This window comes from Sinohyriopsis cumingii, chromosome 7 (assembly GCF_028554795.1).
Source record: "Sinohyriopsis cumingii isolate HCF-2022 chromosome 7, ASM2855479v2, whole genome shotgun sequence".
Taxonomy (NCBI): Eukaryota; Metazoa; Mollusca; class Bivalvia; order Unionida; family Unionidae; genus Sinohyriopsis; species Sinohyriopsis cumingii.
This window is the reverse complement of record NC_142967.1, coordinates 87,170,635-87,194,479: the sequence shown is the minus strand read 5'-3', so window position 1 is coordinate 87,194,479 and position 23,845 is coordinate 87,170,635. Positions and strand designations below refer to the sequence as shown.

General features: G+C 34.8%; 2 protein-coding genes across 3 annotated transcripts; one reads left to right on the top strand and one right to left on the bottom strand.

Moving 5' to 3' along the window:
* Positions 1–1,589: 1,589 nt before the first annotated feature.
* LOC149795671 (uncharacterized) lies at positions 1,590–6,949 on the bottom strand. Of its 2 annotated transcripts, none has more exons than XR_016422134.1 (3): positions 6,699–6,949; positions 2,482–2,658; positions 1,590–1,950 (listed from the first exon to the last, which is right to left on the bottom strand). XR_016422134.1 is itself a non-coding variant. In XM_089964122.1 (3 exons), the coding sequence occupies exons 1-3, from the start codon at positions 3,521–3,523 to the stop codon at positions 1,822–1,824; spliced, it is 318 nt and encodes a 105-aa protein (XP_089820248.1). In that variant the 5' UTR covers positions 3,524–3,681; the 3' UTR covers positions 1,590–1,821. The 2 variants fall into 2 exon arrangements, 1 of the variants encoding a protein (XP_089820248.1); XM_089964122.1 differs by lacking the exon at positions 6,699–6,949 and adding an exon at positions 3,512–3,681.
* A 2,727-nt stretch (positions 6,950–9,676) lies between these two features.
* On the top strand, positions 9,677–19,705 carry LOC149795670 (uncharacterized). Its single transcript, XM_089965509.1, has 4 exons — positions 9,677–9,832; positions 15,457–15,633; positions 18,662–18,823; positions 19,330–19,705. The coding sequence occupies exons 2-4, from the start codon at positions 15,457–15,459 to the stop codon at positions 19,408–19,410; spliced, it is 420 nt and encodes a 139-aa protein (XP_089821635.1). The 5' UTR covers positions 9,677–9,832; the 3' UTR covers positions 19,411–19,705.
* Positions 19,706–23,845: the final 4,140 nt, after the last annotated feature.

Below are 23,845 nucleotides of genomic sequence, written 5' to 3'. Positions count from 1 at the left end.
GGTAGTGTAAGTGTTATAAATCAATGGTGTTGTACGCACAACAGTCATGAGTATTTCAACTGGTATGGATATTGTCCATGCCACTATGGTCATTTTATGTCTACTAGTATACGTTATAAAGTATATCATTTATGCAGACGCCGACGAATATGCCCAATCCTAAAAATATAATATGGTTGAATAAGGCTAGTGATAACCATAATTCTGGATTTTTTTCAGAACTATTATTACCCATTTGAAAATTGGCTCTTTGCGAACATTAAACAAACGGTACAAGTATGTGTGCGCACCACTCGTGTAATGTTTGTCACGAAATTGGTACGTCTTTAATATAGAATTTATAGAATTCGTTTTTGTGGCAGCTGAATTTACCCTGAAGAAACCTTTATGAAATCGAGAGTCATACGATCCAAAATTACACGTGCACCAGCTGGACGACTAGTTCATGTATTTGTTTAATTAATATAAAAGACTATATTCTTTATAATCAATACATCTAAGAAAGAATGTCACAACAATGTTCAGTGAATAACAGTACTCAAAGGGGAAATATAAGCTGAATAATTCGACTATTGTTTGGATGCATAATCAATGCATGAAATAATTAGAAATAGCGGAACTCTGTCATTCAGCCTTACTTATTACATACAAATGCGTGCACATCATTTTGTATGAAATGGACCGTAATATTTCACGGAATACTGGTGCCCTTGTGTGCTGTTGTCATATTCCTTTTTCGTCAGCAGCAGCCAAATCAAATGACTTTGCATTATGTAATGTGTATGTTTTAGTTAGAAGCATGCAAGTCTCTTCCGTTTTCTAATCACGCAGAAGGCTGGATTTCCTAGTACTGGAACAATATGTGTTCCCTTACCCTAATGCAGGGTATTTACTCGCAGCAATACAAATCACGATGCACATGTAGACTCTGTTTGCATATCCTTGAATTCATACTAAACAGTGTATATTCTAATGTGAATGTCAAGGAAATACAGATCGGTATATTTGCGATTTCACATATATACCTAGGAAATATCAGGTAGTTGTATAGTTCCTCAGAAATGGCATATTATTCTGAATAATTGTAAACGGTGATTGTTTCTCAGTTGAGTTCTCTTAGGAGACGCTCAGATAAATTAATCGTTTTACATCGTTTAGTCGAGACATTGTGTCTCCATGGAAAAGGATTACATAAAACCAACGTATAGGTTGTGTGCCTGGATTAGGAAAACTTTAAATTATATCTAAATACTGCAATTTTTTGTATACATTTGTTTCATAACAGCCATCGTGTTTGATCGTTTTCTGTTCTGGTAGTTTGTCTTTTGTGTTGTTTTTGTTTTCTTTATTACTATTCTCTGAACCCTTGTGGTGTGATGGATCCACGGGGATTCGGCAAACATTAAAACTATACCATACAGGTGTGATCATTATATTAGCGCCTCTACGTTTTTCCAGATATAAAAAAATGGTAGGGTTACCTGCTAGTGATACCACGGTATTGCACATCATAACATAGATATTATGATCATAAACTCATACGATCCTAAGCTATGCTAAAATGAAGAAACCACAGAGAAATTCGCATATTCACCATTTAAAACACTTTACTTTAAGAAGAGGAAACAACACAACAAAATGTGATAAGTTGTTTCCAATTATGAATAATGTATTATGTAAATGAAAAGGGCTTAGAGAAAAGTACTGGAGTTATTATTATTTTGAGTTCAGAGCCATACTTAAATAAAATAAAATTTTAATGACGACACCGTGACGAACTCCCTTAGGAAATGGTTGTATATAACGAAAAAAAAAATGCTTTTATTTGCAGGCAAGTATAGTGTAAACTTGGAGATCTGGCGCACTAACGATACACTGGATGTTATTTTGAATCTTTGTTTCATAGTTGCTCCGTATCTTTGCTGTACCGCCGTTTGACAAGTCCCTTTTCTGCAGCTTTTAAAAGAAATAAATCAATTTAGCAAAGAGAAACTACATGATGCTCCAGAATTCGGATTCGGTGGAAAACAATGTAGTCAAATATTGCATAGTAAACCTCATCGACGAGACAATAATACATCTGGTACTGGGAAGATTTTGAAGAAATAAAACAACCACTGAGGTCAACAACCCAGTCCTATTCTAATGATAACAGTGAAAAAAGTGTTCGTTAGCGAGATCTAATACAGTGTTGGGATAAGTTTTCAAACGATCGACATTATAAATTTTATCCATTTGGAATTTTAGAACACATGAAAGTCTATTGGCTAAGAAGCTAATGTGGCCAAGAATGCTTCCATCAATGAAACATGTCTCTTAGACAAATCTGACTTACTGGTTTAAACTTGTCAATTTCATAAATGTTATACAATTAAGTACGGTTATGCGTCCCTTCCACAAAATTGTCTTATTCTGTGTACTTCCTTGTTTAATTTCTCATTAACTGAACAATTGGACATTAAGGAATTTTTCAACACTTACTATTTCTTGTTGAAGACAGCATCCTATATTGCCCCCTTCCAGTTTGCAACACCTGTGATCTGGCGGAGACCGTGTTTCCTCGTCAAAACACAACGCAGTCGTCTGGACATGCATTTGCTCCACTAGGAATGGATTTGACGTCACCATGGTAACAAACAGCAACAAAAGAACAAGCATCTGTAAACCAAAAATAGAAATAACTGACTATATACATATCAAAAGTAAAAAGAAGCAGACAGAGACGGACCTACAGAATCCGCTGTCTTAAAGGCAACCAATGGCAACCATCTTAGCAATCTGTACACGTTCTAGGTATGATGGGTAGTACTGGGATGTGTAGTATTGACCTCGAACTTGGCATTATTGATCATCAATAAAGTCAGTCATAATATAACCTTGCGAAAAATGCTTGCCTATGTATGTGTGTGTGTGTGTGTATGTATGTATGTGTATGTGTGTATGTGTATGTGTGTGTGTGTGTGTAATTAAGTTCAGAATCTATTAGTATTTATCTACGTGTCTCTATATAGACCTGAGCGTATTTTTAAAATAGATGGAACTGTCACTTAAAAGTAATTGTCAACCTTATTCTATGAACAACCATATATACATAATACTTGATGTTTTTAAAACTGTACGTCAACATTATATTGCCTGACTTCAAATTCACTGCCTAAGAGCCTTTACCAGTTTTGTCTTCTAATGATACTTTATATAAAGACAACCTCAGTCATATCTGGGTTTAAGGTAGTTGAACTCGGAAAATTGTATTTCATTTTTATTTACCTTGGGGAATTTATTATTAGTGCACTATTTTAAGTATTGGTTACATAGAAAATAAAATTATTATTGTGGGTAACTGTTTTCATTTAGTATTCGAAATGCTTTATTTTACAGGAGTAAACATACGAATTTATCGTCATACGTTTTTATTTTCTCTTACATCAAATAATAAGATGCACGCGTACATGTTTAAAATAATAACAGAGTGTTGGCGCTTAGTTCAAGACACTGAATCTACCATCCGTACGTATATTGGCATATGTTCTTAGGAGGCTGGTGTGACTGGAAAGGCCTTCTGATATCCGTTAGTCAAAGTACACTCCTTTACTAGCATACTTTATTTGCTAAGGCAACCAAATGCCAAATGCTCCGTTTTTAACTGCATGATCTGCTCTAGTGCAGTTAGTTGTATACACTCGTAAATATAATGTGTTGTTGCCTTATTATAATTGTGTGTCCATAACACTCAATATCTTGACTTATTCAAATTTATTAAAGCTCTGAGCGAAGCATATATTTGAATTATATTTGATTTGCAACGCTGAAATGCCTCCCATAAAATGCAAGCTTTTTTTAATACAGAAAGAACATTTTTCATTAATCCCCCCCCCCATTCCCCCATCTCAGGTCAAGTGAAATACAGTTTCATTTCTGGGCTTTTAAGATCATCATAAACATTCACACTCGATGAATGTTGAAGCCAATCATATAGAGGTTGACTCATGCACCATTCTCATCCTGTGTATGTCAGTGCTATTGTCAGTGAAGTGGACACACTTAATTACGGAAAACAATTATGACATCACAGCCTTAAAAAATAATAGATGACAATGAACTCGGCAACAATTTACATTTAGAAGAATACTTCGTATATGATAAGGAAATTCTTACAAATGTTATAACAATTAGTTTCACTATATATTTAACAGTGGATGTTTATCAACCAGCTGAAAGAGGATGGGTGATAAAAACGAATTTTCTAAATCACGACTATTGATTTAGCCAACAAATATAGATGTTGCTTGCCAAAATTATTGAGCACAGCACTTAATCACACAATTTGTTTGGTCTAAAACAATAAAGCAAATGTACAATATCATTTAGGAAATTGTCGACCACCGGGTTATTGCCCTGATCGAGCAGATAAAAAAAATTACTAAATTAATGGATGGAATAAGATTGATGTGAGCAGAGATATAGAACAGAACAACATGAGCCCCCGTTTAAAAAATATAACAGTTTAAACATTTATATATTGAAAATGAAATTGAACATGATAGTTAAAATAAATTCTCTTAGAAATAAAATTACCATGCTCTAAAATGGAATTAGCCGTTCTGTCGATACCGATGAGACATATGTCATCAGAGAATCGAAATCATTTAAACATCATGCCTGCATAATTTGGTTGCTTCCGGTCCTTTCAAAGTCAACGTTGGTGACAGGTCATGTTCGCCGTATTACTTCTCTCTCTATCTCTCTCACACTCTCTCTCTCTCTCTCCAGCATCGTTGGGTCATCAGCAAAAACTTGATCGTCTGGACTCTTTTCCTACTGTGAGGTTCACATATGATGTTTATTATTCCCCTTGTGCTTTTCGAGACTTGCTTTTCCTATGTAGCAGAGACTCTTTGTACCTTTAAGATCAGTGTCGCTGAGCTCACAGACACCCGACCCTTGAACAAATTATAACGAGCAATACTTGTTATTTCGCAGAGTCAACGTTCTAGCTTCCAGTATAAAATTAGACTGACTACTTTCGCAAGAAAAATTACTTTAAACATCGAATATCGTCTAGAAAACCTACACTCCTCATTTAGCTTAGCGAATCAAGATTAACTGCATCTGACCGTGAAACACAAACACGAAAAATCGAAGTCAGTGTAATTATTTCTACTCCACTTTTATCAATAACTATCTCTGGAAAACTCATCTTATTAAACTCTTTTTTCATGGCGCAAATTTGTCTCATCATTATTTCCAGATTGACATTTCTCCGCTAGTTAAAACCCCAAATCACCTGGCCTCTTAATCTTGTTTGACCGTTACACCAACGCAAACCAGTTAAAAAAAATCATTGTTCCTTTAAACCATGGAAGGTTAAATCATCCCAGGCTATCGATTTATTGCAGGCCTAGCTCATATGTCAATATTAATAAGAACGCGTCACTCTGACCGCGACAAGATTCCGTCAGTTCTGGTGCAATAATCATCTTTCAAAATTTACTTCGTGACATTAAATTTCAAAAAATATTAAAGCGAAATAAACATATATGATCATCCCGAAATAACATCGCCATTTCGTTATCATTCTTGAAATAACAGTTGTATATATTCGTCGTTTTCACACAAATGGAAATATTCCGATCCAAAGGATTTTCAAATCTTCATTCATGCTTCAAAAATAAGGATTTAAATTACATACATCATTTGTTTTCATATCCGCACTCTTACAATGCGAAAATTAATATTCTTGTATATTCAAATATAAAAATACAATATATTTCATCACGCCATATGACGCTTGCTTGTATGTGCCTACAGTGTTTATTTTGCTGCTTTGCAAACGAGAGTATTGTTTGAGCAAGAATAATAAAAAGAACTGCATTACAATTCTAGGATATATTAAAAAGAAAATTTAATTTGTCTGCAAAAATATATATCATCTCGTACTGTAATAAAAAAGTACGGCGCCTTATGAAACACAGTTTCCTAGATATAACACTGACAACTAGGTCAAACTAAGCAGTATAACGATATTGTGATGTTTGCATTGATGTTTGCATTAGTTGTAACGTGGGATATATCAAATCTCGTTCGATGATGAGATTGGTTTAAACTGCTTCATTTAGAACAACTAAAACATAAAGCCTACGAGCCTTACTAACATTTGGAATGTTGGATCACATCTACGCTCTATAGCCTTCGCCATTTATCTGATGCAGTGCAAGTGTAGTTCCTCCTCGGCATGGTGAGTTACACAAAATAAAGACAGCGTAGTGTTCTCGAAGAGGTGTGATGAAAACGTAGAGATTTATTATTATTTACTAAATCTGTATTTTCACACAGACGATAAACTATACGCATATGCTAATATATAAAAATAAAATATTTTAATACAGTATCATCATTGTGATAATTAATCAAAACGAGTACATTTAAGAACGAGCGATTGACAGAGAGACAAACAGGGAAGGTTAGGGGATATGCATTAAATAATCAAAGCTGATGTACCAGAAAATGCAACGGCTTTCGTACCTATTCATTCTCTAATTTCATTCTTTAAAATCTTTAATGTACATTTGAAAATCGCAATACACGAATTTGAAGTGTGAGAAGAAAACAAAATCTACAACACGATCTACTCCTATAACAATAATATATGACATTACAACATGTTATTATATTATATTAAGCTGAAATAACAAAATTACCTTCAAAACTTCTGTACTCAAGGACGAAGAAAATATCCGTAAAAATTCAGACACAAATAGTATTCCACAAAATTACTTCCAATTATCAATACCACAATAAGAAACCAAATATCAACGCATCGAAAAAGAATCGGCCGCCAGTAATTAATAAAGACTGAGAACACAATGATCTTTTACCGTACATCGTGAAATACGCAATAGATTGAAGAGCAACAATTGCTCCTGTGCATCTTTTGTCGTTTCAATGTGGATGTATGTAATGAAGTTCATCTGTTGATACTTGACAAATACTAAATTCTAAAATTTTGATGGCTGCCTATCCCGTCATGTCACTATTTACTTCGTTGAAAGAAATGACTTTTCAACATTTTATGGTGACAACTAGAGGTGTCTGACATGAATTCATCTATACGGGATGGTGGTCAATGACAAAGTAAGAGACTGGTACAGTGTACAGAGCATGAGCAGCCAACATTTGGGGCCAAAATGTCAGCTTGTAGGTATAGTGGGTTATATTTTCATGTATGTTGACACTATACAAAAGGTAATATATATATATATATATATATATATATATATATATATATATATATATATATATGTGTGTGTGTGTGTGTGTGTGTGTGTGTGTGTGTGTAAAGGTACATCGTCTTTCAGAATGAATCAAATTAGTAATTCTTCTTTCTATCTAAATAATTTATACTGAAACCATCTATAAGTGGCAATCAAACAACATTTCTGACTATTACAAGTGTATTTGTTTTTTTTAAAATAATTCACGTAAGATAATTCTGGCTCTATAACAACTTCCGAAACGATTTTCTTGAAGACAAATTGGGAAAGCGTATTCGAAAGTTGAACTGTATTATAACAATAATAAAGCTGCATTTAGATTAAACTCTACTTTGGTGTAACTCTCACCAAATATGGCAGCCTTCGAAATAGTGGATCTGACATGGGTTTATGTTTACATTCGTCTGTGGACAAAGGGGAGTTTATTGACTTCAGTAAGTTCACATTTAAACCATGCTTGTATATAGAGTGGATTCATGCTACAGATATACCGCCCCTCCATCCCCACCCCCACCTTCGCTATAATCTGAGCAATATCCGTAGTTGTACTTGTTGTTATTGTTCTTGTCTTGGAGGTTTTGCCATTTTTAATGTTATGATATATAATACATGACATAACAAACCCTTGGGGGGGGGGTAAATTGGCAATATGAAGCAAAACAGACGAAACCATTTTTCCACAATTCCCTTTCGCGAGTCGAATAAAAACATGCCGGCAAAAAACGTTCATTCAAAACAAAAAATGTTTCCAGAAAGCGGGCTTAAAATGTTTTCCCACGATCGCAGGCGATCAGTAAAGAGAATACTGCGCAATAACGTCTTGGCTTTATTTGGACCAATCAGAATCACATAAAGTGATATGTTAACGTGTCGTATTAAACTATGAAGCGGCACATACTATAGGAAAACTGTACCGACAATGTGATACACATATTTATAATATAACTTACATGCATGCAAAACGTTGAGTGTTTTCAGGTTCATCAAGTACAGGCAAGTAGGAAAAGATCAGAAAAAGATATCTTGATCTCTCCAAGAATATCCTCAATAAGACTCAAAATACTCCAGTTTGTGGGTGGATGAATTTTAAATGGACTAACCCGTAGTGTTTCAACTAACAATATTCACATAGAAACCGGTTGACTCTAATTATTGGAGGGAAGAAAATTTCATGAACACGGTAACATTCAGAAATCATATATGGTGTATCTCCTTTTAATCCCAGTATAAAGTATTTACTTTAGATTTACACGCAGCACAATATACTGTCAACGAATATATGCCAGGCCAGAAATCCCCAAAAACTCATATATAACTTCCACAGCAATGGTCTGGAACACTCAACCGGATCCAATAAAACATGAAATAGGTTATTTGACCTGTAAGTGTAAAGTAAAACTTCACACGCAACCTATAATAATCAGCTATATTATTTTACCTGCAACATGGTATTATCAATTCACACTAGTATAAGAAACAATACAGACATTTAAATAATAGTTTATATTCACGGTATCTTACTGATGACCCACTGTGTACATGTGGAGAGGACGACGAGATTGCTTACAATATTATTTTAAATTGTAAGAAATATTATGTACTAAGAATGAGACCAATGCAGCACTTAAGCCAGTTACTGACCCCTATTATTTCTAATGTCATATTGATTTGATCAGCTGACTTTAACACCCGCATCTTTAAAATCTTCCAGATTTATATCTAAAGATGTTGAGACAATTTTCCTATTGGCATTATCTACCTCAAATATTTGGGTGAAATCCCTTCTTCCCCGCCACATTCTCCCTTTCAATTTCTCTTTTTTAAATGTGCTTCTTTACTATTTATTTGTGTAAAGTTTTATTAATTGGTTTCCGCTGTTTTCATATGCTAGTATGATCACTTTTTCAATATTCATTTGTATCATTAAAATAAATGTCTGATCCACAAATAACGTATAAATGCCGTACTGTTAGATGCATCTACTTGTGCATTGGGGGGGGGGGGGCGCTTTGGCGGTTGTTTTTTTTTTTCCCCGGTAGACACATGTTACTGAAAAGTGTATGCACAAAGACGCCGAGTCATGTCAATGTCAGTCGTTTTGTTAGTGAATGTCTAGGGCCAGAAAGGACCTAGATCCGGCCTTGTATTGTTTGTTGTTAGTTTGTTAGAACTTAGCCCGGCCGTATGTACTGTAAATAGGACAATAAAAACATTTTTAACTGAAGCCGAATTCGATATTAGTGAATGTCTTGCATATGAATGATATTTACTGAGATTGTTTTGTCCTTGAACTGAACATAGAAAATATATAGGGCATTTGGAGCAAGTACATTGACTTATTTTTATAGTGATCTTACATCTGGAGATGTCTGATACCCAATCACGCGAGGTTTTCTTGATCACATGACACTCTTATTGGTATAAATTAGTACCAACCTTAATCATGAACAAAGAAGTGCGGTTGTCTCTGCAAAAGTGACATAAAAGAAGATACAAACGAGTAAAGCATTTTCTAAGAAAGTTTGAGCAAGCTTATACGACTGCCATCTACCGAATTCAAGGTTAGTGTGTTGCTTAATAATTTATTGTTATAAATGTTTTTATATTTGACTCAGATGTTAGCGAAACATAATGTATATTACTTTATAAAAACATATTATTGGGATAGATACATAATGGCAAGGCAATATCTACGGGCTTTGATCCCCATAACCAAGGCGATATGTGCTGTAACCCGCAGACCTGGTTTCGAACTTCAGTAGGGTACGCATGATCAAGTCTCAAGCCCTCTCTAATAATATTTATTCACAAACACAGACACACTAGACATGTCACACACAAAGGCAGACAATTTAAATCCAGAAATAAGCAATGTTAATGTTAAGTAAAATTAATACACTTTCGTGGAAAGACCTTACAAATACGTTTACATGTTATACATGATGTATCCTAGGTTACTGGTCGATGCATTTTCAAAACCTCGATTTTTTGTTCAGAGTCCATTGTAAAGTATTGTTGGCTGAAAGGCTTTTTTTTTTCGGCCACGAAGCCATCAGTACAGTGGACAGCTAACTGACAAAACTAGAGGATATTAGCCTTGAGCCTCGGTTTTGTGAAGTAATTATATTACAGTTTCCGAGTAGAAAATGCAACTTGATTAGTTTTATGTCTGCAACTGTGTGTAATTTTCCCAGATACAAGCTTCTACTAAAAATCATTAATCTTTTCCAGCAATTATTTTCTTTTAAATACAATATTTAATACACCATCACGCAACATATGAATCTTTAGTTGGTAAAATAATAAGTAATTAGCTGCCTTTGACAACACACACACACACACACACACACAGAGGTATTCCTAGCAGGACACACCCACAACCGGTGGCTAGATTATAACAATAAATAATTACATTGTTGGCACAGAAATGAAAAACTAAACCAGAATAATAAAGTTGGCTATATTGTGGAACACAAATGACAGAAATAACTACCATCTAAAAAGGGATCACACACACACACACACACACACACACACATATATATATATATATATATATATATATATATATATATATATATATATATATTACCTTTTGTATAGTGTCAACATACATGAAAATGTGACCCACTATACGGACCAGCTGACATTTTGGCCCCAAATACTGGCTGCTCACGCTCTTTACACTGTACCAGTCTCTCACTTTGTCATTGACCAATATCCCGTATAGATGAATTCATGTCAGACACCTCTAGTTGTCACCATAAAATGTTGAAAACTCACTTCTTTCAACGAAGTAAATAGTGACATGACGGGAGAGGCAGCCATCAAAAGTTTAGAATTTAGTATTTGTCAAGTATCAACAGATGAACGTCATTACATACATCCACACTGAAACGACAAAAGATGCACAGAAGCATTTGTTGCTCTTCAATTTATTGCTTATTTCACGATGTACGGTAAAAGATCATTGTGTTCTCAGTCTTTATTAAATGACTGGCGGCGGATTCTTTTTCGATGCGTTGATATTTGGTTTCTAATCGTGGTGTTGATAATTTGGATGTAATTTGGTGGAATACTATTTGTGTCCGAATTTTAACGGATATTTTCTTCGTCCTTGAGTACATAAGTTTTGTAGGTAATTTTGTTATTTCAGCTTAATATAATATAATAACATGTTGTAATGTCATATATTATTGTTATAGGAGGAGATCTTGTTGTAGATTTTGTTTTCTTCTCACATTTCAAATTCGTGTATTGCGATTTTCAAACGCACATTAAAGGTTTTAAAGAATGAAATTAGAAAATGATTAGGTACGAGAGCCGTTAAATTTTCTGGTACATTAGCTTTGATTATTTAATGCATATCCCCTCACCTGCACTGCATCACATAAATGGCGAAGGCGCTAGAGCATAGATGTACTCCAACATTCAAAATCTTAGTAAGGCTCGTAGGCATTATTTTTTAGTTGTTCTAAATGAAGCAGTTTAAACGAATCTTATCATCGAACGAGATTTGATAAATCCCACGTTACAACTAACGAGTTACATCAATGCAAACATCACAATATCGTTATACTGCTTAGGTTGGCCTAGTTATCAGCGTCGTATCTAGGAGATTGTGTTTCATAAGGCACCGTCCTTTTTTATTACAGCACGAGACGATATATATTTCTGCAGACAAATTAAATTTTCTTTTTGATATATCCTAGAATTGTAATACAGTTCTTTCTATTAATCTTGCTCAAACAATACTCTCGTTTGCTAAGCAGCAAATTAAACTTCTGTAGGCACACACAAGCAAGCGTCACATGGCGTGATGAAATATATTGTGTTTTTATATTTGGATATACAAGAATTTTAACTTTCGCATTGTAAGAGCGCGGATATAAAAACACATGATGTATGTAATTTAAATCCTTATTTTTGAACCATGAATGAAGATTTGAAAATCCTTTGGATCGGAATAATTCCATTTGTGTGAAAACGACGCATATATACAACTGTATTTGAAAAATGAAAACGAAATGGCGATGTCATTTTGTGAATGCTCATATATGTTTATTTTGCTTTAATATTTTTCGAAATTTTCTGTCACGAAGTAAATTTTGAAAGATGATTACTGCACCAGAACTGACGGAATCTTGTTGCGGTCAGAGTGACACGTTCTTATTAATATTGACGTATGAGCTAGGCCTGCAATAAATCGATAGCCTGGGATGATTTAATCTTCCATGGTTTAAAGGAAAATTGATTTTTTAACTAGAATGCGTTGGTATAACGGTCAGACAGATGAAGAGGCCAAGTTAATTGGGGTTATAAGTAGCTGATAAATGTCAATCTGGAAATAATGATGAGACAAATTTGCGCCATGAAAAATGAGTTTAATAAGATGAGTTTTCCAGAGATAGTTATTGATAAAAGTGGAGTAGAAAGAATTATACTGACTTCGATTTTTCGTGTTTGTGTTTCACGGTCAGATGCAGTTAATCTTGATTTGCTAAGCTAAATGAGGGGTTTAGGTTTTCTAGACGATCTTCAATGTTTAAAGTAATTTCCCTTGCGAAAGTAGTCAGTCTAATTTTGTACTGGAAGCTAAAACGTTGACTCTGCGAAATAACAAGTATTGCTCGTTATTAATTGTTCAAGGGTCGGGTGTCTGTGAGCTCAGCGACACTGACCTAATAGGTACAAAGAGTCTCTGCTACATAGGAAAAGCAAGTCTCGAAAAGCACAAGGGGAATAATAAACATCATATGTGAACCTCACAGTAGGAAAAGAGTCCAGACGATCAAGTTATTGCTGATGACCCAAAGATGTGAAAGAGAGAGAGAGAGAGAGAGGTAATACGGCAACCATGACCTGTCACCAACGTTGACTTTGAAAGGACCGGAAGCAACCAGATTATGCAGGCATGATGTTCAAATGATTTCGATCATTCGCTCGATTCCCTGATGACTTATGTCTTATCGGTATCGACAGAACGGCTAAGAGAATTTATTTTAACTATCATGTTCAATTTCATTTTCATTATATAACTGATTAAACTGTTATATTTTTTAAACGGGGGCTCATGTTGTTCTGTTCTATATCTCTGCTCACATCTATCTTATTCCATCCATTAATTTATTATTTTTTTATTATTTACTCGATCTGGGCAATAACCCGGTGGTCGATCATCTCCTAAATGATATTGTACATTTGTTTTATTGTTTTAGACCGAAGAAATTGTGTGATTAAGAACTGTGCTCAATAATTTTGGCAAGCAACACCAATATTTTTTGGCTAAATCAATAGTTGTGTTTAGAAAATTCGTTTTTGCCATGCACGCGCTTTGAGCTGGTTGATAAACATCCACTGTTAAATATATAGTGAAACTATTTGTTATAAAATTTGTAAGAATTTCTTTCCCATATACGAAGTATTCTTCTAAATGGAAATTATTGCCGAGTTCACTGTCACGTTTTCTTTTGTAAGGCTGTGATGTCATCATTGTTTCCGTAATTAAGTGTGTCCACTTCACTGACAATAGCACTGACATTCACATGCTGAGAATGGTGCATGAGTCAACCTCTATATGATTGGCTTCAACATTCATCGAGTGTGAATGTTTATGATGATCTTAAAAGCCCAGAAATGAAATTGCATTTCACATGACCTGAAATGGAGGAGTTGGAGGGATTAATGAAAAATGTTCTTCCTGTATTAAAAAAGCTTGCATTTTATGGGATGCATTTCAGCGTTGCAAATCAAATATAATTCACATATATGCTTCCCTCAGATCTTTAATAAATTTGAACAAGTCAAGATATTGAGTGTTATGGACATACAATTATAATAAGGCAACAACACGTTATATTTGCAAGTGTATACAACTAACTGCACTAGAGCAGACCATGAAGTTAAACACGGAGCATTTGGCATTTGGTTGCCTTAGCAAATAAAGTATGCTAGTAAAGGAGAGTACTTTGACTAACGGATATCAGAAGGCCTTTCCACTCACAAAAGCCTCCTTAAGGTTATCAGAAGGCCTTTCCACTCACACCAGCCTCCTTAAGGTTATTAGAAGGCCTTTCCACTCACAACAGCCTCCTTAAGGTTATCAGAAGGCCTTTCCACTTACACCAGCCTCCTTAAGGTTATCATAAGGCCTTTCCACTCACACCAGCCTCCTTAAGGTTATCAGAAAGGCCTTTCCACTTACACCTGCCTCCTGAAGGTTATCAGAAGGCCTTTCCACTCACACCAGCCTCCTAAGATCATATGCCAGTATGCATACAGATGGTAGATTCAGTGCCATGAAATAAGTGCCAACACTCTGTTATTATTTTAAACATGTACGCGTGCATGTAATTATTTGATGTAAGAGAAATATAAAAACATATAAAGATAAAATCGTATGTTTACTCCTGTAAAATAAAGCATTTCGAATACTAAATTAAAAAAGTTACCCACAATAATAATTTTATTTTCTATGTAACCAATATTTAAAATAGTGCAATAATAACGAATTCCCCAAGGTAAATAAAAATGAAATACAATTTTCCGAGTTCTCGACCTTAAACCAAGATATGAATGAGGTTGTATTTATATAAAGTATCATTAGAAGACAAAACTGGTAAAGGCTCTTAGGCAGTGAATTTGAAGTCAGTCAATATAATGTTGACATACAATTTTAAAAACATCAAGTATTATGTATATATGGCTGTTCATAGAATAAAGTTGACAATTACTTTTAAGTGACAGTTCCATCTACTTTAAAATTACGCTCAGGTCTATATAGAGACACGTAGGTAAATGCTAATAGATTCTGAACATAATTACATACACACACACACACACACACATACACATATACACATACATACATACACACACACACATACATAGGCAAGCATTTTTCGCAAGGTTATATTATGACTGACTTTATTGATAATCAGCAATGGTAAGTTGGAGTTCAGTACTACACATCCCAGTACTACCCATCATACCTTGAACGTGTACAGATTGCTAAGATGGTTGCCATTGGTTGCCTTTAATACAGAGGATTCTGTTTTGCTAAGAAATGTCTGACGAAAAATAATTCTACAATATATAACTGAAATATCTATGTAGGTCCGTCTCTGTCTGCTTCTTTTTACTTTTGATATGTATATAGTCAGTTATTTCTGTTTTTGGTTTACAGATGCTTGTACTTTTGTTGCTGTGTGTTACTATGGTGTCGGCAAATCCATTCCTAGTCGAACAAATGCATGTCCAGACGACTGCGTTGTGTTTTGACGAGGAAACACGGTGTCCGCCAGATCACGAGTGTTGCAAACTGGAAGGGGGCAAGATAGGATGCTGTCTTCAGCAAGAAATAGTAAGTGTTGAAAAATTCCTTAATGTGCATATGTTCAGTTGATTAGAAATTAAACAAGGAAGTACACAGAATAAGACAATTTTGTGGAAGGCACACACAACCGTACTTAATTAAATAAAATTGATGAAATTGATAAATTTAAACCAGTAAATCAGATTTGTCTAAGAGACATGTTTCATTGATGGAAGCATTCTTGGCCACATTAGTTTCTTAGCCAATATACTTTCATGTGTTCTAAAATTTTAAATGGATAAACTTTATAATGTCGATCGTTTGAAAAGTTATCCAAATCACTGTATTAGATATCGCCAACGAACACTTTTTTCACTATTATCATTAGAATAGGACTGGGTTGTTGACCTCAGTGGTTGTTTTATTTCTTCAAAATCTTCCCAATACCAGATGTATTGTTGTCTCGTCGATGAGATTTACTAAGCAATATTTGACTATATTGTTTCCCACCGAATCCGAATTTCTGGAGCATCGTGTAGTTTCTGTTTGCTAAATTGATGTATTCCTTTTAAAAGCTGCAGAAAAGGGACTTGTCAAACGGCGGTACAGCAAAGATACGGAGCAACTATGAAACAAAGATTGAAAATAACATCCAGTGTATCGTTAGTGCGCCAGAACTCTAGGTTTACGCTATACTTGACTGGGGAAAAAAACCTTTTTTTTTTGTCATGTACTATCTTTTCCTAATGGAGTTTGTCATGGTGTCTTCATTAAAATTTTATTTTGTTTAAGTATGGATCTGAACAAAAAAAATAGTTGCAGTACTTTTTCTAAACCTTTTTCATTTACATAATACATGATTCATAATTGGAAACAACGTATCACAGTTGGTGTGTTGTTCCGTCTTCTTAAAGTAAAGTGATTGCAAAGTTTGAGGTACAAACCCTATGTTTGAAATGGTGAAAATGCGAATTTCTCTGTGGTTTCTTCATTTTAGCATAGCTTGGGATCGTATGAGTTTGTGGTCATAATATCTATGTTATGATGTGCAATACCGTGGAATCACTAGCAGGTAACCCTACCATTTTTTAAAATTTGCAACAACGAAGAGGCGCTAATATAAGGATCACACATGTAATGTGTAGTTTTAATGTTTGCCGAATCCTTGTGGATCCATCACACCACAGGGATTCAGAGATTAGTAATAAAGGAAACAAAACAAAAACAACACAAAAGACAAACTACCAGAACAGAAAAAGGTCAAACACGATGGCTGGTATGAAACAAATGTATACACAATTTCAATATTTAGATATAATTTAAAGTTTTCCTAATCCAGGCGCACAACTTATACGTTGGTTTTATGTAATCTTTTTCCATGGAGACAAAATGTCCCGACTAAACGATGTAAAACGATTAATTCATCTGAGTGTCTCCTAAGAGAACTCAACTGAGAAACAATCACCGTTTACAACTATTCAGAATAATATGTCATTTCTGAGGAACTATGCAACTACCTGATATTTCCTAGGTATATATGTGAAATCGCAAATATACCGAACTGTATTTCCTTGACATACACATTAGAATATACACTGTTTAGTATGGATTAAAGGATGTGCAAACCGATTCTACATGTGCATCGTGATTTGTATTGCTGCGAGTGAATACCCTGCATTAGGGTAAGGGAACACATCTTGTTCCAGTACTAGGAATTAAAACCTTCTGCCTGATTAGAAAACGGAAGAGACTTGCATGCTTCTAACTAAAACATACACATTGCATAATGCAAAGTCATTTGATTTATCTGCTGCTGAAGAAAAAGGAATATGACAACAGCACACAAGGGCACCAGTATTCCGTGAATAATTGCCAATTCTTACAACAATGATGCTCACGCATTTGTATTTAATAAGTAAAGCTGAATGACAGAGTTCTGGCATTTCGAATTATTTCATGCATTGATTATGTATCCAAACAATGGTCGAATTATTCAGCTTACATTTGCCATTTGTGTACTATTATTCACTGAATATTGTTGCGACATTCTGTCTTAGATATATTGATTATAAAGAAAAGAGTCTTTTATATTAATGAAACAAACACATGAACTAGTCGTCCAGCTGCTGCACGTGTAATTTTGGATCGTATGACTTTCGATTTCATCAAGGTTTCGGCAGGGTAAATTCAGCTGCCACAAAAACGAATTCTATAAATCCTACATTAAAGACATACCAATTTAGTGACAAACATTACACGAGTGGTGGGCACACACATACTTGTGCCGTTTGTTTAATGTTCGCAAAGAGACAATTTTTAAATGGGTAATAATAGTTCTGAAAAATATCCAGAATTATGGTTATCACTAGCCGCATTCAACCATATTATATTTTTAGGAATGGGCATACTCGTCGGCCTCTGCATAAATGATATACTTTATAGCGTATATTAGTATACATAAAATGACCATAGTGGCACAGACAATATCCATACCAGCTGAAATACTCATGACTGTTGTGCGTACAACACCATTGATTTATAACACTTACACTACCGGAACTGATTGGGTATCCTATAATACAAGAACATACATACAAATACTGCAGTAACAAGAAAACTCAACTGCTACTAATATTAGTTCTACCATCACCACGTTCGCCAACATTATTACCAGAGCCCCGGATGGACAAGAAGTCGTAACCGCTCGCCTATACCGATCACATCTCTCTTCGAGTGTTAGGCTCCACAAATATGGATATGCAAGAAACCTTGCCAGTAGCTTACCGTTGCTCGGCGATTCTTACCGGACTTTTCCCGTATTCTTCCTTTACCAGTTATACTGGCCACCATATATATCCTATCATGTACTGAAAAAGGAGTTAAAGACATCAGACAAATTGTACAAACACACAATTATTACCAAAACATTTACGTTCTAATACGGAATCAAAAGTCAACATTTTAAAGTCAAAATAAAACTTTCAGTGACATTCTGATGCATTTATAAGATACATGAACCAATTATATATATCGTCTTAAAGACATGAATATCATAACGGAATATCTTTACAACCAGAGGCAGGAAATTCATAAAAGACTTGGTAAAAAACAAGCAAGTAGTCTAATAGCTGCCAATATCACAGCGGACTTGCCATGCCCAAATCCATCATACACCTGCCCAGGATACCAAACGTGCTGTTGCTCAGGGAGTGGATGTGGTTGTTGCCCCTACGATTTTGTAAGTCCTCTTTCTACTAATTATTGCCATTGGAAATATGATTTTAAAATCAATAAGGAGTGTTTCGATAACTTATTATAACCCTTCCTCATATTAGTATGTTTGTCTGTACTATATTTTACGCGTGATTCAAAAAACGTATTTAAAAAATATTAAGAGTTGTTACTATCGCCATTACTACACACTATCATCAAGAATTACTCCTCTTCGTCATTCTAGTTCACGACTACTGCAAACGCCACAAATAACAGCCATAGAGAATAGGGCTGGCTGATCATCAAATATATTCTCACTCCTGTGTTGTTTAATGATTGTGCTCTGTTTCCAATGTATATAAAAACTACTTCTACTGCAACCGCCACCACCACAACTACCACACTACAATCATTTGATCCACTAGATCATATATAAAGTCATCCCCATGAATTCATGCACCGACCCATTACAACCTGACTGCTCTTACTTCTACTACTACTGTCGTCTTCAGCTTTTATTTGTAATTTCAGGGTAGCTGCTGTAGTGACGGGCAACATTGCTGTCCCAGTGGTACAGTTTGTATTGGCAACTACTGCTATCAACGCACATAAATTATGTTATTTGTTCCTTCAAAAGAAATGACTAATAAAAAAATACGCTCCACAATCCGACCCAAACAATTTGTTTTCCAACGTTTTATCTTTTCTTAAAGTTATATCGAATTATGCATATATTGAAAATAATGTCAGCGTGTCCTGGGATATAAGAGGATGTACAACATTGTTTAATGTCAAGACCTGTCAATGTGGTAATACTGCTACCAATATTATTACTGCTACTACTATTATTACTACTACTATAATTTCTTATCAGTCTTTGCAACGTCAATAAATTGTACATTTCTGAGTTACTATTTTAGTGTCTTTTTTTGTAAATAGCTGCAGCAATTGTAGCATCTGTGAATTGATTTCTCTTCTGAATCGTTATTAGTAGCATCACCCAGCTTTCTCTCACTTTGTAGCACAATGGAATGTGTAATGAAAAGTACGGTCTGTGTTCCAATGTTAAAGTACGTATATTAACTTATGCTTGTACTTCAGCTGTTAGTATTAATTAGTTTAATTTACGTTAGAGTAACGATATTACCTTTTGTATATTCATTATATCAAAAGAAGGTGACTATGATATTTTAGACAATCAAGACGGGGTTAACTTTTCTGATACTTGCAGGTGTATGACGGCAATCATATTAAACATCAGAATTTCTCGTACATTTTAATATCGTCGTGGGTCTACAAATCACTTAGTACGTACATGCACATGTTTTGTAACATTTATATCCATAGAATACAAAGTGAAAATTTAAAAATAAATTACGGTATGATGGATCAAATTCTAAATTGTCCTCACAGCTCTATCCTAGTCTGAAAGTATCGAGTATTCGAAATGAGTTTCGGTGGTGTTCAGAATGAAGTCCAATCTATTGTGCTTATGTGCCTTTTTGTTAATATTCCAAAATATTTCGAAGTGCTAACAGTCTTGATGTATAACACTGTATAATTTAAAAAGTCTTTAAATGAATTCACAGTAATTCCAAAAAGTTATTTTATTAAAAGAACACGAGCACTTTGTAATTGCAATTAATAATTGAAATAAACAAATTAAATCCTCTAAATAATTGAATAGAAATTAACTACATGACTAAGAATTATGTTGAAGATAGGGATAACTAATATTGGTCTTTGTAACATATTATGTCTTTACACCATAGTGATTCTCTATTCAACCCATAGTAGTCGGGTGAGGAATTTAAACGTTTTAACTACGTGCTATGGTTTATTTAAAACAGTTTATATAAGAATATACATCAATCGTAGTATGAAGAAAAAAGAATTGGAAATGATGATGAGGAGGTCTAGCTGTTCTAGTAAGAAACAACGTAAAAACTGGTATCCAGTCAGAATTATTAGTAAACAAAAATATACAATGAATAGACAGTCCTACTGACACGCGGTTTTCACCAATATGCTTCTAATGATGTGTACATGGTCCTAAATGAAAATGTTCCCTATCTGACATCACATATGTCCACCGAATTATCAAATCTAATGTATCCACTAAATTCTCAAATCCAATATATCCATTGAATTCTCAAATCTAATACATCCACTGAATTCTCAAATCCAATAAATCCACTGAATTATCAAACCCAATATATAAACAGAATTATCAAATCCAACGTTTCAACCTTATTATCAAATCCAATATGTACTGAATTATCGAATCCAATATATCCACTCAATTATCAAATCCAATAGATCCACTGAATTATCAAATCCAATATATCCACTGAATTATGAAACCCAATATATCCACTGAATTATTAAATCCAATATCCACTGAATCATTAGATCCAATATATCCGCCGAATTATCAAACCTCCTATACACACCTACAGGCACATATATACACACACCTACACACACACCTACACACACATATACACACATGGTATAGAGGCATTCAATATGATAACGTTTGGGAAGTTGACGGAAAATAAATATTTTTAAAGTGGCAGACAGGACGAAAGTCCGGTATATTAGACCCTGATAGACCTACGTGTCCATCCTCTCAGCTACTGCTTAGCATAGTTATTTAGGTTTTTGATCTTTCGATTTAAAGGTGGCCAGGAACACTTTGACTCAGGAAACTAAAACCAACGTGGACAGTGATGATGATGATGAGGTGGGTAAGAGTACAAAGGTGGCTCTATTTTCGTATTCTAGTGGACAGTGATCATTATGAGGTGGGTAAGAGTACAAAGTTTGCTCTACTTTCGTATTCTAGTGGACAGTGATGATGATGAGGTAGGTAAGAGTACAAAGGTGGCTCTATTTTCGTATTCTAGTGGACAGTGATGATGATGAGGTAGGTAAGAGTACAAAGGTGGCTCTATTTTCGTATTCTAGTGGACAGTGATGATGATGAGGTAGGTAAGAGTACAAAGGTTGCTCTATTTTCGTATTCTAGTGGACAGTGATGATGATGAGGTAGGTAAGAGTACAAAGGTCGCTCTATTTTCGTATTCTAGTGGACAGTGATGATGATGAGGTGGGTAAGAGTACAAAGGTTACTGTATTTTCGTATTCTAGTGGACAGTGATGATGATGAGGTAGGTAAGAGTACAAAGGTGGCTCTATTTTCGTATTCTAGTGGACAGTGATCATTATGAGGTGGGTAAGAGTACGAAGGTTGCTCTATTTTCGTATTCTAGTGGACAGTGATGATGATGAGGTAGGTAAGAATACAAAGGTGGCTCTATTTTCGTATTCTAGTGGACAGTGATGATGATGAGGTAGGTAAGAGTACAAAGGTTGCTCTATGTTCGTATTCTAGTGGACAGTGATGATGATGAGGTAGGTAAGAATACAAAGGTGGCTCTATTTTCGTATTCTAGTGGACAGTGAAGATGATGAGGTGGGTAAGAGTACAAAGTTGGCTCTATTTTCGTATTCTAGTGGACAGTGATGATTATGAGGTAGGTAAGAGTACAAAGATTGCTCTATTTTCGTATTCTAGTGGACAGTGATGATGATGAGGTAGGTAAGAGTACAAAGATTGCTCTATTTTCGTATTCTAGTGGACAGTGATGATGATGAGGTAGGTAAGAGTACAAAGGTGACTATTTTCGTATTCTAGTGGACAGTGATGATGATGAGATAGGTAAGAGTACAAAGGTGACTATTTTCGTATTCTAGTGGACAGTGATGATGATGAGATAGGTAAGAGTACAAAGGTGACTCTATTTTCGTATTCTAGTGGACAGTGATCATGATGAGGTGGGTAAGAGTACAAAGGTGGCTCTATTTTTGTATTCTAGTGGACAGTGATCATGATGAGGAGGGTGAGTAGAAAGGTGGCTCTATTTTCGTATTCTAGTGGACAGTGATGATAATGATGAGGTGGGTAAGAGTACAAAGTTGGCTCTATTGTCGTATTCTAGTGGACAGTGATGATGATGAGGTGGGTAAGAGTACAAAGGTGGCTCTATTTTCGTATTCTAGTGGACAGTGATGATGACGAGGTAGGTAAGAGTACAAAGGTGGCTCTGTTTTCGTATTCTAGTGGACAGTGATGATGATGATGAGGTGGGTAAGAGTACAAATGTGGCTCTATTTTCGTATTCTAGTGGACAGTGATGATGAGGTGGGTAAGAGTACAAAACTGGCACTTACGGAATACCCTATTTTCGTATTCTAGTGGCAAACAAGCTGTTGGTTGATGTATTCAGCAAGACTTTGACATTGATGTTTTAAGTATTGACACTGAATCTAGTGTTTATCATTATCATATTAATGGTATGGATCCTTTCTCTGCTAAATACATTTCATAAGTGTAACAAATCGCCTTGGCTTGATTATATTAATAATATATTAATAATGAAATGATGAAAATATAACTTCCTTATATGCTTCAAAACTGTGCAAATTTATTGAACATTATCCTTTCAAAACAACGTTTTCCTAAACTGTGGCAATGGAGTACGGTACAGCCCTTCTATAGACGTTGCCCTGCAGATGACCCGTGCTATTCAGATAAACAGTATTACTGTTTTTAGTAGAATTACTAAACTGTGTTGTAAGATTTTAAATAAAAGACAACAATAATATATGGACGGAATTAGAATCGTTATTCCTATCAAGTTGGTTTTACAGTTAGATATATAATGAGAATTAAATATCATTTGTTGTACACTCGATTGCATATATTAAACGGTAAATATGCGTTTGGGTTGTTTCCTCTATCGACGATACGTTTTTGGTACTCTCCAGAGATAAGAAATATTAACAAGACTACTGTGCTGCAACGTTTAATTACAGTTCCTTAATATTATCTAAAACACGTACAAGGAGATAATGTTTTGTGTAAAATTAAACAACGGGTATATCAAATCCTATTTGTATCAATGTTCGTGTGAACCAGGGTGACAATATTGGTTCAAAACTTTTAATTCTTTGTAAATAATCTTCCTGATATGTTCGATTC